Source organism: Mustela putorius, unplaced genomic scaffold (genome assembly GCF_011764305.1).
Source record: "Mustela putorius furo isolate JIRA1106 unplaced genomic scaffold, ASM1176430v1.1 tig00000224_pilon_pilon_pilon, whole genome shotgun sequence".
Taxonomy (NCBI): domain Eukaryota; kingdom Metazoa; phylum Chordata; class Mammalia; order Carnivora; family Mustelidae; genus Mustela; species Mustela putorius.
Genome location: NW_025421321.1, coordinates 23472968 through 23491272, shown reverse-complemented (window position 1 = coordinate 23491272; position 18305 = coordinate 23472968). Strand labels below are relative to the sequence as shown.

The 18305-nt window shown below is 38.3% G+C and overlaps 1 protein-coding gene across 3 annotated transcripts in view; it reads right to left on the bottom strand.

Annotated features, from left to right (window-relative positions):
• The window catches only part of ERLEC1 (endoplasmic reticulum lectin 1), a 37488-nt gene continuing 19183 nt past the window's right edge, over window positions 1-18305 (bottom strand). Inside the window, exons 9-14 of one of the 3 annotated variants that reach the window (XM_045077833.1) lie at window positions 17706-17867; window positions 16812-16871; window positions 12615-12739; window positions 10820-10897; window positions 8970-9045; window positions 1-130 (exon numbers count right to left, since the gene is read on the bottom strand). In XM_045077833.1, coding sequence (XP_044933768.1) covers window positions 71-130; window positions 8970-9045; window positions 10820-10897; window positions 12615-12739; window positions 16812-16871; window positions 17706-17867 — 561 coding nt within the window. In that variant the 3' untranslated portion in view covers window positions 1-70. Of the gene's footprint in view, window positions 131-5789; window positions 6694-8969; window positions 9046-10819; window positions 10898-12614; window positions 12740-16811; window positions 16872-17705; window positions 17868-18305 lie in introns of those variants that run through there. The other 2 variants (XM_004775692.3, XM_045077834.1) reach the window with 2 other exon arrangements.

The following is an 18305-nucleotide window of genomic DNA, read 5'->3' as shown; positions in this document are numbered from 1 at the left end:
CTTGTAGGAAACTCCTCGGAATTGTGGTTGGGGAAGATTTTATAAGGTGTGGGCAAGGGAGGATGAGTGTTCATTCATTCAGCAAATATTTGTTGAGTATCAATGCTATGCAAGGTATGAGGAGAAAGTCCTGAGAATGAAAATAAGACATATTCTTTACCAATAAATTAAAGATGAAAGAATTATTTTTTATCATTTACATAATAAATATAATCTGATTCTAGATAAATTGCCAGTCTCCTTGCATTATTTACCAACACTAAATGATTATCAGAGAAGGGAGGGCTTGATGACATTTAACAGAGCCAGAACTCCCAAGGTGACACTTTAATCTTATGAGTTTCCTTTGCCAGATTGTGGGTTGCATTAACTTAAAAGAGAAGTTAGTGGCATTCCATGATTTAAAAACAACAACAACAAAACTGTATGGGGAAAAAAATGAGTACCATACATTCGTGACAAGATAAAAATCAATCATTTCGCTCAGCATTTTGCTGAGCCCTTTGGGAGTGTTCCTTCAGGTGGGAGGCGATGGCACAGAGAGGGGCAAAAGCTGGTTCTACGAATAGAAAGCTCTGTCATATATTATTTACAAACATGGACTCCACAGTCTGAACTGATTCCAAAGCTGGCTCAGCCACAGGCCTTTGAGTTCCCCTCTTGGAGCCTCATTATCCTTATCTGGGAGTTAAAGATAGTAAGGCCATCTCACAGGGCTGTGATGACAAGGTGTCTGACGTGTTTAGCATAGTGCCCCGTATTTATCAACGTGCAGAAAGTGGCAGCTACCATTTTTATTATACACCAGAGTCTGGGGTAGTCTGTCATCTGAGATTCAAGGAATAATGACTCAAGATTGTTCACAACTGGCTTGTTTGGGGCTGAAACACTTTCTTGAAGGTGGTTGACAAAAGCTTTTCCAACGAATGATTTCTGTAACCATGACTTAAGAACACTAAAACCTATAAATACAAAAACTAATTCAGGGGTGGGGCGCCTGGGTGGTTCAGTCCGTTAAGTGACCGACTCTTGGTTTCAGCTGAAGTCATGATCTTAGGCAGTGAGATTGAGCCCCCTTTAGGGCTCCATACTCAGCACAGGGTCTGCTTGAGATTCTTCCTTGCCCTTTGTACCGCCCCTCCCAACCCATGCCCATGCTTTCTCCCTCTTTTTCTCTAAAATAAATAAGTGAAAAAAATCTTTTTAAAAAATTAAAAAAAAAAAATGATCCAGGGGGAGAATGACTCCCAATTTCCTTGAACCGCTGTTGACATTTAAATCTATGGGTAAGGGGCGCCTGGGTAGCTCAGTGGGTTAAGCCACTGCCTTCGGCTCAGGTCATGATCTCAGGGTCCTGGGATCGAGTCCCGCATCGGGCTCTCTGCTCAGCAGGGAGCCTGCTTCCTCCTCTCTCTCTCTCTGCCTGCCTGTCTGCCTACTTGTGATCTCTGTCAAATTAAATAAATAAAATCTTAAAAAAAAAATCTATGGGTAATATTTAAAGCTCTGATAGGATTCTTTAATGAGTAAATCATGGGGCACCTGGGTGGCTCAGCTGGTTGAGTGCCTGACTCCTGGTTTCGATTGGGGTGTCCTGATCTCAGGGTTATGGGATCCAGCCCTGCACTGGGGCTCTGCGCTCAGTAGGAAGGCTGCTTGAGGTTCTCTCTTTACCCTTGGCTTCTGCCCCTCCCCAGCTTCTACTTGTTTTCTCTATGGTAAGTCAGTCCTAAAAAAGAAGTCTTAAATGTGTAAATTTGCTTTTACTGCTATTAAGGACCACTGGTGCTAATTTACAAACTAGTATTTTACTTTGAACATAGAAGCTGGTAAAACCTAACAAAGTTTGCTATTTTGGTCTATCTTTTGAGTGAATTTAGAAAGAAGAGTAGATTACTAATTGGGTTTTAAACCCCAAGTTGTTGGATTATAAAGGAATTTTTTAAAAATTATTTTTATTTATTTATTTGACAGAGATCACAAGTAGGCAGAGAGGCAGGCAGAGAGAGCGGAGGGAGACTCCCCGCTGAGCGAAGAGCCGGATGTGGGGCTCTATCACAGGACCCTGAGATCATGACCTGAGCAGAGGCTTTAATCCATTGAGCTACCCAAATGCCCCTTTAAAGAAATTTTGAAAAATAAAAAAAATTGGTGGTAGATCACTTTTTTTTTTTTTTTTTTTTAAGATTTGCCAGAGAGAGAGCACAAGCAGGGGGTGTGGCAGGCAGCAAGAGGAAGAAGCAGGTTCCATGCTGAGCAGGGAACCCCATGCAGGGCTTGACCAACTGAGCCACCAAGGCACCCTGCACTTTTGTTTTTTAACTGAAATATAGCTGACACACAATGTGGCACTGGTTTCAGGTGTATAGCATAATCATTTGACAGCTCTGTACATTATGCTTTGCTCACAAGCATAGCTATCATCAGTCATCATACAATGCTATTACACCATTGACTATATTCCCTAAGCTATGCCTTTCATCCATGTGACTTATTCTATAGCTCGAAGCCTGTATCTCCCACTCCTGTGAGAGTCTGACCTTTAACATCATACATTTACAAAATCAAAATTATGTACTATACAGGAAACTGGTTTTTTCCTTAAATTCAAGGCAAAGTACAATGTAGTCTATTGAAAGGTACTGGAAAGGAATTTAATAGATTTGAAATATATACACTGTTGTACGTGATGAGACGAGATGTTGAGCATTATTTTACACTCTCACAAATGTCTTCCATAGCTGAGATGGTTACCATTTCCATAAGTTTTACTAGATTTACTTGCTTTTGGTGAATACTTTTTGTTTCAAATGTAAAAAAAGACTTAAAATGCTTAAAAATTTACAAATAGGTATGGACACAGAACACTACAAGCCCTACATTCCACTTGTGAGTAACCTGGCTTTCTTCTTTTGAGTTTTGAGATTGTCAGGAGAGAGAGGCATTTTCTCTAAGTGTTAAAGAATGGAATTCCAATAGTCTTCATACTGTGGTTTCCTCTAACTGCCAGGGAGGAAAGCAGGCTCATTCTTCCTGACACTGCAAAAAATCATTTAAAAAACCCCTGTTATTTCTACTAGAGAAACGTTGTTAGATACCAGGACCACAGTGACTGGAGCCATGGCAGGTGAAAAGTAACCTGTTAACCTCTGATCGGTTATATACCTAATAATGTGTGGTCTTGATGGTAATATTTAAACTGTCAATTCCATTTTCTGGAAAGTGATGGAGGCAGTAATTTAACCTCCAATGCTGTATAGGTGGAAGTAAATAATGACGGTATCTCCATCACCTCCACTGCACAGATAATGCTTACCCTTCCCTCAAGTCATTTGGTTATTAAACAAAACCTGATTTATGAATGACTCTGTATACTACTGTTAGTCCACCCATTAAATATTAAATAAAAATAAAAGCTTAATTCTTTTTTCACAGATGAAATTTTATAGAATTTCTAGTATTTCCCACCCCATAATGCACTGGATCATCTTGCCTGCTTATACAACCTACTTGAAGACTACTGGCCTGTGAAACAAAGCAAGCCACTGGGTATGTAGTTGGCTCTGGTTCCTCTACTACCCCTGCCAAACAACTGAAAAAAAGAAATGGAGAAATGGATTTTCACTTAACCCATGTCACCGTGGCAACATATTTTGAAAACTTTTACTTCAGTAACTTACAATAGGAAGGGAATTTAAAATCAGATCTTAGGATAGCTGATATTTTTATTTGAAACTGTGATTGCATGTCCTATTTATTCAAAACGCAACAATTCTTGATTTTCATTTTCCTGTTTAGCTTAAGCCATTTTAGGTTAGATCTTTGGTGCTACTAGGTCAACAATTTGGCCTGATTGTGTACTAGGAAGTTTAAGAGTTGTCAGCAATCAGGTCAGGCCTTTGTCAGACTGGGTGAGAAGTATTGCTCACCAGGGGAGATACACAAAGCTTACTATGCAGGTAACTGAGATAATGTTGCCCTTTGTTGCCAAAGTTCCTTTAGGGAAGGACATCAGGATATAAACTAGAGCTGGGCATAGGCCCCATCTAGTGGTGACTCAAAGAAAAGCAGGTAAAGCTTAAAAAAAAAAAAAATAAATAAAAGGAAAGAAAAAAGGAAAGTCTTGCCCCAGTCTTTCTGTACAGATCAGCTACTAGTGATTTCCCTGAAACTCTTACCAGGAGGGTTAGAATGTGTGAAATTGTTAAAAGTGAAGTTCCTAAGTCTGTGATTCTCACTGGAGAATATATTTAAAATAAAGAGGACCACTCAGGAATTATGTTTAAAATGCAGATTATACTCTGCTCTGTATGGTGTGATCAGGTAGCTCTGGGACAGCACCCGCCTTCATAGACTTCTCCAAGTGCATCAAGTGTATTATAGACGAGCCCTTTCCTCTCCCTATTAGGAACTCAGTTACTTCTACAGAAGAGAAGCAGCCTGCACAGCAGGGGTAGCCACACACAATTTAGAGCTCAAACAAGATTTCACAGACTACTAAGGAACCCAAGATTTAGAATGAATATGGAGATAGCTGGCCTAGTCCTTCCTTCAAAGAAGTTCAAACTGTTACCCAAACAGAAAGCTTATTTTTTTAACTTTTTATTTTGAAATAATTACAACTTCTCTTTTTAAGTATCTTCTGCAGTAAACTATCCAAAGAGTTTTTTAGATTTTTTTTTTCTCCCTTTTAAGACAAGAATTTGACCTAAATATTCTAAAAGTATCTTCTGGCACTAACCTTTCACAGTTCTCATTCCCTCCCTTCCTACACCTATAATCTAAATGTGGGTAATTCTGTTTGCCTAATTAATTGTTGTTAGAAGTATATTATGGGGCCCCTGGGTGGCTCAGTGGGTTAAGCCTCTGCCTTCGGCTCAGGTCATGATCTCAGGGTCCTGGGATCAAGCCCCACATTGGGCTTTCTGTTCAGCAGGGAGCCTGCTTCCCCCTCTCTCTGCCTGCCTCCTCTCTGCCTACTTGTGATTTCTCTGTCAAATAAATAAATAAAATCTTAAAAAAAAAAAAAGAAGTATGATTTTATATTAAAGAATTTTTTTTTTTCTGTTTAGAGAGAGTATGTAAGAGATGGGGGGAGGAGAGAGGGAAGGAATCTATTGTTTTTAAAGATTTATTTATCTGAGAGAGAGAGCCCATGAGAGGGGACAGTGGTGGGGGAGTTCAATCCCATGACCCTGAGATTAAGTTGTGAGCCAAAATCAAGAATTGGATGTTTAACTGACTGAGCCACCTAGGTGCCCTCAAAGAAATAAATTTTAATGGCTGTAGTCTGTGATCTTACTCTTATTAGGAGACAAGGGCAATATTAGGAAGTAACCAACTCTTCCTGGGAACCCGTACTGGGCCTAGGCTTTTACTTACAGAGCAAGTAAGGCACTGCTACAACTATCTCCTAAAATGAGTAGTCTCTCTACCAGAGGAAGTGAGGCTCAAAATGTTACTGATCTGTGCAGGATCACACAGCTAGAAGTTAAAGAGAGTATCTGGACTTCGGTTTGAATGCAAGGTCTGTGCTCTTTCCCTGTGTGCTGCCTCGCACTAAAATCTACAAACAGACCTGCAATAATCAACTGCATTAACCATTTCTCAAACGAAAATATCTTTGGCCGGAACTACTGAAAAGGAGGAAAAGTAAAGCATTTTATAGCCACTATTCTGTCCTTATTTAGCTATGTACATCCAAAACACAACAGGATAATGTTCTGTGCAACACGGTGATGGAGAAAATAAAGGAAAGGAATAATCTACTATTGACTACATGACAACGCTGCTTGTGAACTTTTTATTCACTTCAAAATAAATATTGTGCTGTAAAACTGTCCAGAACTAAAATCTGTAGTATACAGCAGACAAGTACAAAGGCTGGCCAGCACAGTGTGTTTTGTTGGAGTAAACCATTCTAAGTCAAGAGAGAAGAATGTCTGTCTACACCACATACACCTCGGGGAAAAACACATTCACATCAGGGAGAAAGAAACAGATTAAAAGTTCCAAGAGAGAAACAACCTCTTACAAGTAAGAGTTTCTTGAAATTAACAGAAGTGAAGAAAACTTAAATGTTGTGAGGCTCTATTATGTGCCCAGTTTCTAGTTTAATACCTGGTAGAGAGCAGTTGCTAAATAAAAATTTGTTGAAAGGATTTCAGGCACTAGAATTTACATATTTTACATGGTCTCTGATTTAAACAACCTCCTATCAATTTCCTTCTTCATTATCTTTAGTTCATTAACTAGTTATATATACTATAATTTACATAATAAATCTATTTTTTAAAACTTTCAATAGGTACAGTTATGATATTTCATTAGGCTGGACTGTGAATTGCTTGGATGAGATTTATTTTGGAATCACATTATCCAAGCAAGAAACACAATCAGTTCATAAGACACAACAAAAATGAAAGAAGTGAGACAATTATCTGCCTTAGAAGTTTATCAATAACCTCTTATATACACATACATATTCACAAAGTGGTTGAGAGTCCTTTTATACGATCCTTTAGATGAGGTTCAGTGGCTGAGAACTCTACAATGAGACACATGGTTGGACAGAAATCATGACTGTCAATGATCTTTTCTTTCCCTAAACTTTATTATCCTTTAGTTGGGGAGAGAAAGAAGTCCATTTTCATCTGCTGTATCTAAGATTTTACAGATCACTGGAGATTCAACCTAAAGACAAAAACAATAAAGCCATTAAAAAGCTGCTAAACTGAATACATTATTCAGTGTTCTACTGCATGAATACAGATGTATAAATGTTAAATGTATATTCATAAAAATGTAAAATTTCCCCAAACTGATAAATAATATCAACCCATACATGCAAAAAGCTCTGTGAACTCTGACCAGGAAAAATACAGAGAAAGCCACTCTTAAGCATCATATAACCAAAGGTAAGACCATAAATTTTCTAGATAGAAACATAGGATAATATTTTCTTTTTAAAAAATTTTTAAAGATTTTTATTTATTTATTTAAGACAGAGAGAAAATGAGAGAGAGAGAGAGAGCGCATGAGAGTGAGGAGGGTCAGAGGGACAAGCAGGGAGCCCGATGTGGGACTTGATCCCAGGACTCTAGGATTGTGACCTGAGCTAAAGGCAGTTGCTTAACCAACTGAGCGACGTAGGTGCCCTAAGGTTATATTTTCATGACTTTGGGGTAGCAACATTTCTTAGAACAAAATAAAGCACTAGCCATAAAAAGGAAAAACTGGTTAAAATAAACTTCATCAAATAAATTTTTGCTCATCAAAAGACATTAGGAAAATAAATAGGTGAGCCACAGATTGAGGAAAGAAAGTGTGCACTATAAATAAAAGAACTCATATCCAGAATGTATTTGAACTTCTAAAAATAAGAAGACAAACCACAACAATAAAAAGGGGTAAAGACTAACAGATGACAGAGTCTCCTTGACCAAACTTAAGTAAAGATCCCCAATTCCTCTTTTTGGCTACGCCTCTTCTTGTACTTGTGCCCTGTAGTCCAGTTGTTGCAAGAATCCTGATAAACCAGTGTAGAGAGAACCCCTCACCCTCAACATCTAATCATCCATTCCATAGCTAATCAAATTCCTCATCTCTCACCTTTGAGAGCTGATCATTCTGGCCTGTCTTCAGCAGTAATCCTGTTGACTCAGTTAAGCTGATGTCTCCTTTTAGTAATTTTCCGTCCACTGAGCCACCCCCACGCTGCCACCTTCTGCTCACTGGCTGTACATCCCCAGCTGTCTTGGCTGTATGTAATGTTAGGCTGGATCTCTCTTCCCTACTGTGAAAGTCTTGACACACTTATTGCCAACAGTCCTGAATAAAGACTGTTTTAATAAGTGTCAGAATAATTTTTCTTAAAAAAAAAAACTTGGCTAGGCACTTCACAAAGATCTATGAATGAACAATCACAGGAAAAGCTGCTCAACACCATTTTCCATATGGGAAATACATATTAAAATGACTAAAGTGGCTAAAAGAAAAAAGACTCCGGATACCAAATGTTGAGGAGGATGTGGAGGATGCAATACACTTGGAGTCTTGTGTATTACTGGTAGGAATATAAAATGGTACAAGCACTTGGATGACTATTTGGTATAAGCTAAACATGTATCTAAACTATGATTTAGCTCCACACCTAGGTACTTGCCCAAAAGAAATGAAAATACATGCTCACAAAATGACTTGTTAAAAAAAATGTTCACAGCAGCCTTATTCACATAATAAAAAATGAGAACCCCAAATGTTCATATAGAAAAATGAATAAGCAAATGTGTATACAAGTGAATACTATTCAGTACTAAAAAGAGAATGAAATACTGGAGTGACATGGCTGAGTCAAAAAAACATGCCAAGTTAAAGAGGGCAGGCATAAAAAACGATATACTGTATGATCCCATTCATGTGGAATTATAAAAAAAAAAGGCATAACTGCTCTATGGTGTCAGGAAGCAGAAAAGGGTATCTGTGGGGGCTGGGGTCTTGACATAAAAGGGGTATAAACCATTTTTTTGCAGTGACAGATACCTTTTGGGTGATAATTCCATCGGTATATAAAATTATCAAAGTGTATCAAACTCCACACTTAAGATCTCTGCATTTTATTTTTTGTAAATTGTACCTCAATAAAAAAGATTTTAGCTTTTATGAGAGAGTATGGGAACTATATTAAATTTTGGAGATTGGGGCACCTGGGTGGCTCAGTGGGTTAAGCCTCTGCCTTCGGCTCAGGTCATGATCCCAGGGTCCTGGGATCGAGCCCCACATCGGGCTCTCTTCTTAGCAGGGAGCCTGCTTTCTCCTCTCTCTCTTTCTGCCTACTTGTGATCTCTGTCTGTCTAATAAATAAATTAAAAATAAAATTTTGGAGATTACTGAGGGTCCTTTCAAGACTTAATTCTAAAAACAGAAACATGTTCCCAAACTGAATTCCTGAGTATTATTTCTGTACTTACCCCAAGGATATACTGACAGGAGTGAGGCTCTAGCATATATACAGTAACAGCATGAGGAGAATCTGATTCTTTACACCTGAAAGAGAGAGTACTTTATTTTTATTTTTTTCAAGATTTTAATTATTGATTTGAGAGAGAGATCACAAGTAGACAGAGAGGAAGACAGAGAGAGGAGGAAGCAGGCTCCCTGCTGAGCAGAGAGGCCAATGTGGGGCTCGATCCCAGAATCCTGAGATCATGACGTGAGCCGAAGGCAGAGGCTTAACCCACTGAGCCACCCAGGAGCCCCCAGAGAGCACTTTAAAGTACTGCCCAAACCATACAAAAGTATTTTTATTTTAAAAAGACTTAATTAATTAATTGAAAGAGTGAGTGAGCGCACATATATGCACACAGGTGAGATGGGGCAGAGGTAGGCGGTGGGGAGGTGAAGAGGGAGAAGGAAAGAGAATCCCAAGAAGACGGCTTGCTGACTCCAGAGCCTGACATGGGTTTTGATCTCATGACCCTGTAATCAGGGCCTGAGCTGAAATCAGGAGTCAGCTGCTTAAACAACTAGTGTACAAAAGTATTTTTAACTGTTTTCCTTTTAAGCTATACAAATCTCATGTAGGTACCCCTGTATAATTTAATATAATAAATAACTGAAATAATATAAAAATCATTATAACTTACAAATAAATAATTATATTGAAATAATTTTAGTATTTTATTTATCTTTAAATATTTTATTTATTTATATTAGAGAGAGTGCATGAGTGAACAGAGGGAGGGGCAAAGGAAGAGGGAGAGTATCTTTTTTTTTTTTTTTTTTTAAGATTTTATTTATTTGTCACAGAGAGAGAGAGCGAGAGCGAGCACAGGCAGACAGAGTGGCAGGCAGAGTCAGAGGGAGAAGCAGGCTCCCTGCAGAGCAAGGAGCCTGATGTGGGACTCGATCCCAGGGCACTGGGATCATGACCTGAGCCGAAGGCAGCTGTTTAACCAACTGAGCCACCCAGGCGTCCCAGAGGGAGAGTATCTGAAGGAGATTGCACCCTTAGGACGGAGCCAGATGTGGGGCTCAGTCTCAAGACCCTGGGCTCATGACCTGAACTGAAACCAAGAGTCGGCCACCCAGATACCTCAATGTTTTATTTATTTTTAAAAACAATTTTCTAGATCTTTTAAAGTTTCTTGCTCTCTCTCTCTCTTTTTTTTTTTTTTTAAGATTTTTTATTTATTTAACACAGAGAGAGAGATCACAAGTAGGCAGAAAGGCCGCAGGATGGGGAGGAAGCAGCCCGACATGGGGATCGATCCCAGAACCCTGAGATCATGACCTGAGCCGAAGTCGGAAGCCTACATCTCTGAGCCACCCAGGTGCCCCCTCCTCTTTCTTTTTTTAATCTCTTCAACCAACGTGGGGCTCAAACTCTCAACCTCGAAATCAAGTCACATGATCCACTGACTGAGCCAGCCAGGTACTCCAATTTTAATATTTTGGAATAAAGTAATAATTTTATATTAAATCAATCCATATATTATTATGCATAAATATAATTATTCACAATTATATTTTACATTTATGTAAACTTTTTTTTTTTAAGATTTATTTACTTATTTGACAGAGATCACAAGTAGGTAGAGAGGCAGGCAGAGAGAGAGGAGAGAGGGAAGCAGGCTTCCCGCTGAGCAGAGAGCGTGATGCGGCGCTCGATCCGCATCAGGACCTCGATCTCAGGACCCTGAGATCATGACCTGAGCTGAAGACAGAGGCTTAACCCACTGAGCCACCATTTATATAAACTTTTACCCACTGGAAGCAGATTAAAGAGAAGCATAAAGCATGAATTGATGGTCCAACTTACTTTAGTTTTACAGTGACCTGTCTTGGTTTGTCAGTTATATCACAAATATCTCCATTCCCATAAAAATGTGACACCATCCTAAACCAGAGAAACACACAAGTTTTATTAACCAAAAATTCATTAATTCAGAGTAATTGTAATGGGGAGGGTGAGAAGATGGTTAGAGGGATAGTTTTGTATTAGTTATATTTTTAGGGTCATGTCACCAAGAAAATCAGATTCTGTAAGAAGAATATAAAACTGAAATACTGTGGAATGATTTAATTAATAATCTTCAATTTGCATATCATTTTTTGTGTACAAACAGTTAAGGTTAAAGGGTTTTTTAAAAAGTCCTTTTGAAGTGACCATTTCTTCAGCCCTAGGTATTATTTACTTTGTGGCACATTTTTCCCTTTCTGCCATCCTCCAGCCAGCTCCACTCATTAAAAGACGTCATGCAGGTATACAAAAGTAGAGGCTAGGTTAACATACAATTTTCAGATGAGCAGGATCTAAAAAATTTTTCAATTACCCTAGCCTTATGCTCCTGTGCTTCAATATGCATTGCTCCTAACACCATGAGCTACTTCCACATGAAACATACCTGAATGTAAGAAAAGTCAATCTTGTTTAGCATATTCTAATACGTAAATGCCCATCGCTTAATTTTGCTAACTTTGATTCTGGTCAGCCCAAGAAGTCAATACACTCTTTTTTATTGTTTTTTTTTTTAGATGTTATTTATTTATTTGACAGACAGAGATCACAAGTGGGCATAGAGGGAAGCAGAGAGAGAGCAGAGAGCCCGATATGGGGCTCGATCCCAGGACCCTGAGACCATGACTTGAGCCAAAGGCAGAAGCTCAATCCACTGAGCCACCCAGGCGCCCCCATTTTTTTTTTTTTTTAAGATTTTTACTTTTAACCCAATGTGGGGCTTGAACTCACAATCCTGAGATCAAGAGTCCCATGCTCTATGGACTGAGGCAACTAGGTACCCTGAGGTCAGCACACTCTAAAAACAGAGTCTCTTAATGCCATCTATGCTAGGAAGGACAAAGTTAATACCCAAGAAAGAAAGAATGAATAATTTAAGATTGTCCAATTAAGAGACTACAAGAAAACTAAAGCTTAGTTTTTCTTGGAAAGGCTTAGTTATTCTTGCTGTAACAAGATGTAACTCAAAGAAGTTGTGAGATAGTTTTTCAGAGAGCCACTGTTTATTTTCAATCATAACCTCACAGAGGTCAAGTGACAAGGGAAATGCTAGAATAAATTAAAATAGAATTAACTGACTTGAAAAGGTAAACAGGACACATGGAAGAGGCAATGCTTTCTAACAGCTTTCTGACCTAATGGCTGGAATTAAGCCAGTGTCACGAAGGCAGCCCCCAGCACTCTCTCTTACCACACCACCACCGCTGCTAAAGGCAGCAGCCAGAATTTACTACAAGCTGTTGCAGGCACTTGTGTTACATACATGATCGTTAAAATGTCATAACAATCCTATGAGGCAAATGCCAGTAAACAAGAAAAATGAGACTTAAGAAGATTATGTGATTTACCCAAGGTAGTAAGTGAAGAGCCAGCATTTGAATCTAGGGCCCCCTGCCCCGCCCATTCCTGACACCCACCAATTCTGCAACTGTGTTCTTAACTGTGTTCTTAATTATCTTAGGAAAAGAAAACTAATTTAAAAGATGTCCCTGAGAAAAACTGACTGGAGATTTTACTTAAGTGTTTAAATTTTATGCTTCTCAATATTTTGAGTTTTAAATATTCTAATCCAGAGGCAAATAAGGTTAATCTTTACCTGACTGTCTGGGTACCATCATCTTGAAGGTGATAGGCTCTAGCAGTATTCTTCTTAGCCCATTCAATATGCTCTTCTTGGTTCCATGTACCCACAACCACAGAGGTCTTCCCACTATCTTTGTCCTAATATATGAAAAGGTATTTGTAAGGAATCCTTGATATCATCAAGTACACATTTATCCTGATGGCCTATAAGTTATAGTCCTTATCTTCACCTGCATACTGCAGACAAGTGTTTAGATGTTAGTCAAACAATGCTAGTCAAGTCTGTTACCTTCTTTGTTCCTTGTTTCTCTGAATAATGTAACTACTTCCTGGTCAGGCTAGCTCCACATCCACTTATGTTTGACTCTTTTATTTCCTTCCTCTCCTACATTTATTGGTTTTGTCCATTGTTTTCCTGCAGATGTTCTTGGCTTCAGACTCTTCCTCTACATTTCCAATGCCAGCATCTCACCCCTCCAACCACGAGTTTAATTTCTCATACCTAAGTGATGTAACTGCATACTACTGTGATTCTTCTTCTTTTTTTTTTTTTAAAGTAGGCTCCACACCCATCATGGAGAACAGTGTGGGCTTAAACTCACCTGAGATCAAGACTTGAGCTGAGATAAAGAGTCGGACACTTAACCAGCTGAGCCACCCAGGCGCCCCACTACCATGACTCTTAATTAAATCTCTGGCCTAGATCTCTTACCTGCAGACCCACTGAGCCTACCTCCATTCTACTTCTATTCTTTCAAATGCCAATCTGCAAGTATAGGAGTATGCACAGTACTTATTTGATATCATGCTTATTTCTGTATCAAGACTGTCTGTTCAGAAACTTCCTTCCTCATTATGTTAATTTTTTTAAACATGAACTATATACTGTCTTATATGAGGACTTCTCTCCTTTTATTTCCTCTCCCCTCCCTTCCTTCCAGTTTTCCTTTCCTTCTTCATGTTTCATGCTAGGCATCATGCTGAGCACTAGAATTTAGCATACATGTGATTAATAGAATTAGAAACCCTTACGGTGGTAGATGAAAGAGGCACAGCCACTGCTATAAGCAGAGCTTACCGCCTAGTGGAAGAGACAATGATTTCACATTCTTTTAGCAACCACACTGTAAGTTACTAGATAGACAGGGACTGAAGCTGCAAAGTGAAATGTTTAAGAGGCTGGATATGAGGAAGTCTGGGTGCCTCAGTGGGTTAAGCCTCTGCCTTCGGCTCAGGTCATGATCTCAGAGTCCTGGGATCCAAACCCCCTTTCTCTCTGCTTGCCTCTCTGCCTACTTGTGATCTCTCTTTCTCTCTCTCTCTGTCAAATAAATAAATAAATAAATAAAATCTTTAAAAAAATCTTTAAAAAGAATAAAAGAGGCTGGATATGGAGCAAGACTGCTTGCGTTAGAACTCTGGTTTCATTATTTACTCTGAATGTGGTTTTAGGCAAGTTATTAAACTCATATCCTCACCTTGGAAGAACAACAGTCACCTCTTAATGGTTGTTATGAGGATCAAGTTAATATGCATACTTAGAACAGTGCCTGGTGTACAAGGAGTATTATATTTGTTAGCTACCATTATTTGTTTATCTTACAAAGCTCCTAGCAGAGTCCCTCAGAAAGTTCTAAGTTATATGACCTTGGGCAAAATGAGTTTGATAAAACCTAGTGTTGGCAAGTGTATGGGGGAAAAAAAGTCATGTGTGTGCATGTGTGTATTTTAAAGTCATTGTTAATGGGAATGCCTTACAACTTTTTGGAAGGCAATGTTATATATTTATTTATTTTATTTGCCAGAGAGAGAGAGCACTAGAAGAGGGAGCGGCAGGCAGAGGGAGCAGGCTCCCCGCTGAGCAAGAAGACTGATGCAGGACTCGATTCCAGGACCCTCAGATCATACCTAAGCTGAAGGCAGACGCTTAGCCAACTGAGCCACCCAGGCGTCCCTGGGAGGCAATATTCAATATGCACACATTTTGACTAGCAAATCCATTGCTAGAAATGTACCTTATGAATATACTTGCAGATGTTTACCAACAAAACTATTTATAAATGCTCACTAAGATGCTATCACAGCAAAAACTGGAAATCATTCAACCATCTGTCGGTAGAGATCTGGCTAAATACATTGTGATTGTAAATATACTCCTCTGTACCTGCTAAGAAAAAATGAGATCAGCTGTTGCTAGCACAGAAAGATCTCCAAGATACTAACTGAAAAGAGTAAGTGCAGAACAGTGTATTTACTAGTTATACTACCATTTATGTATATGCCTTTTTTTTCTTGAGGAGGGTTAACTAAGAAAATGTTAACAGCAATTACTCTTAGGAAATGGGACAATGGTGGAGGAGAATGTTACTATTCCTTCTAAATTTCTGGAATATATTCCTTTAATTTAAAACAAAGCAACTGGGGCGCCTGGGTGCTCAGTCATTAAGCGTCTGCCTTCGGCTCAGGTCATGATCCCAGGGTCCTGGGATCTAGCCCTGCATTGGGCTTCCTGCTTCTCCCTCTCCCACTCTCCCTGCTTGTGTTCCCTCTCTTGCTGTGTCTCTGTCAAATAAATAAATAAAATCTTAAAACAAAAACAAAAACAAAAACAAAGCAACTAGGTATTATCTGGGCTATAGTTAGGTAGTATTTTTTTCTATTAATAAATGTTATTAAAAATAAATGAAACTTCTACATAGTAGCAAGAAGAAGTGAGAAGAGTCGTCAAATGGCATCTCTCAGATTTAAGCAGAGAAATAAAATCTCCTAGTTTACAGATGCCTCATAAGTTTTGATTGATTTAAATGTGGAAGGTTGGGGCGCCTGGGTGGCTCAGTGGGTTAAGCCGCCGCCTTCGGCTCATGTCATGATCTCAGGATCCTGGGATCAAGCCCCGCATCGGGCTCTCTGCTCAGCGGGGAGCCTGCTTCCTCCTCTCTCTCTGCCTGCCTTTCTGCCTGATTGTGATTCCCTCTCTATCAATAAATAAATAAAATCTTTTAAAAAATAATAAAAAAAAATGTGGAAGGTTGAGTTGATCTTTCCTGATATGATCTGTCTTGGAATTTAAGACTGACTCATAACATCTCAAGACGGTAAAGACAGTGTCTTTTTTTTTTTTTTTTTAAAGATATCATTTATTTATTTGACAGAGAGAAAGAGAGAGATCACAAGCAGGCAGAGAGGCAGGCAGAGAAAGAGGGGGAAGTAGGCTCCCCGCTGAGCAGAGAGCCAGATGCAGGGCTCGATCCCAGGACCCTGAGATCATGACCTGAGCAGAAGGCAAAGACTTAACCCACTGAGCCACCCAGGCGCCCAAGACAGTATTTTTAAATTACTAGTTATTATTTCTTTGGGGGAATAAAAAGAGATGTTTAAAAAGCCAGATGAATATTTATTAATCAATGTTTGTCTTCAACGTCTAGCAGTTTACCTTACCAAACAAGGTACAATTATGACAAATAAACTTATTGAAGCCTGAAGTTCAGAATTTTTTTTTTTTAAAGATTTTATTTATTTATTTGACAGACAGAGATTACAAGGAGGCAGAGAGGCAGTTGGAGAGAGGAGGAAGCAGGCTCCCTGCTGAGCAGAGAGCCCAATGTGGGGCTCGATCCCAGGACCTTGGGATCATGACCTGAGCTGAAGGCAGAGGCTTTAACCCACTGAACCACCCAGGCGCCCCTGAAGTTCAGAATTTAAGCAGTTTAGCTAAAGTGCAGAAGAAAATGCTATCTGATTTATTAAATTAGACATAAAAATAAGAATAAAAAGCTAATTGTACAATCTTAAAACTTACTTGATTTTAAATATGGATGATATGGTATGTTCTTTTAGCTGAGAAACTTGCTGTATTTACCCTATTTTCCTAACCTGAGCCCTAACTGCTATCTTACTACTCACTTTATTAATTTAAAGAATTTTAATGACTAATTTCTCAGTCAAAGCTAAAGAGATTAGTCACAATAGCCTATTATTACTCCAGAGTCCCAGTCATACAAGAATCTGAGGAGTTTATAAATGTTACTTTAAGATGAGTGACTTAGTTAAAACCAAGTTTTCCATTTTCTAGAACTCAGAGACACTTTGAGTATTTTCATATTAAAGTTACTTCATGATCAAAATGCCATTCCCCCCTCCTTTTTTTCACAAACGATTTTTAAAACTTTAATCTACCTAGTGGTAGAATGATAAAAAGGTTATTCTATACCTCATGATATTGATGTACATGTTTGCCATAGCAGAATTCATATTTCCACCAACCAACGCCCTACAGGAAAGAAAACAGATCAAGTTACACAAAGAGAATGGGGGATTGTGGTCTTCTCAGTATTGCCACATGAGAATAACAGAAATATATATAACTAGAAAAATTGTAAGAGTAATAATATGGTTGAAAATTAAAATAAAAAAGTTACTGAGAAATAATGTTATACAGTGAAAGATGATTATACTCGGTGTGATATGCACTGAGTAATGCACAGGGTTGTCAGATCACTATATTACACATGCCTGAAACTAACATAACGATGTCAACCACACTTCAGTAATAAAAAGAAAAAAGAAATTACTGAGAAATAATAATTAAAAAAAAGACAAATACAGTGAATAGCTGCTGTATTGCCTTGGTAAAATAAAATAAAAATTCCACTTAGTGTATTTCCCATTGAAACTATTAGTTTATTAGGGGCAGAATTTAACCTTTGTAGACGTTAACTCAAGTTTTAAAAGTGATTGCCACATAAATAAAATGTAGGCTATTCAATTTTTTTTTTTTTTTTAAGGCTATCTAGTCCTTGATGCCCATTCCAGCAATCAATCAGAATCCCACATGACTTAGTTGTATGTATTTTCTGTCAAGTAAAGGTCAAGTTTAGCTTGTAGTAAGTAAAGGTCAAGTTTTAGCTTATGAGCAAAGGAAACATAATGGCTATTACTTAGATTATAGTAAGATGCAGACAGAAAATATCGATTAGGAGGCTTCCAGAATCCTGCCATTTCTCTATTGACAAAAACTTTTTTCAGTGCTGCTGATGCCCTGTGACTAAAGAGCACGTAAGTGAAGGCTGTTAGATAAATATTGAAACCAAAGTTCACTTCTCACCCCATGAAAGCAGTAGGAACCACTAAGGAACTCTTTTATGAGTTGGTCATCTGTCAATTTGGATATGTGGGTTGTTCCAACAGTGAGCATAGGCTGAGAACCAACAGCAATGGGTTTGTGGATTGCTGGAAATCTCTCTTCTTTAGTGGACTGCAACTCTTCCTAAAATTAAACACATATGTTAAGGGCTTCTATATCATACTTTTTTTAAGTTATGACTTTAATTACTATTTTTAAACTGAAGGAAATTAGGAAAATAAAAGTTGCCCACTCATTTTTAATGTGTTTTAAGAAAATGAGTTTTGCAACACTTAATACAATAGAGAAAGCTCTAGACAAATTAGTTCCCTCTATCAGGGGGTATGATGGCCATTCTTAACATACAGGGATAATTGCCATTTCACATATTTTTTTTCATTTTTCTTTTTTTTGATCAGAGCAGCTAGAGTTATTCCAATGCAAATACCTAAGCTATGTAATATTCCACCTTACTAAAACACACACACACATTATATACACACAAATACAAAGAAATATACACAAATAGACATCAGCACTTTTTTTTTTTTTACTATTTCTAATGGGACTGTAAAATTCCAC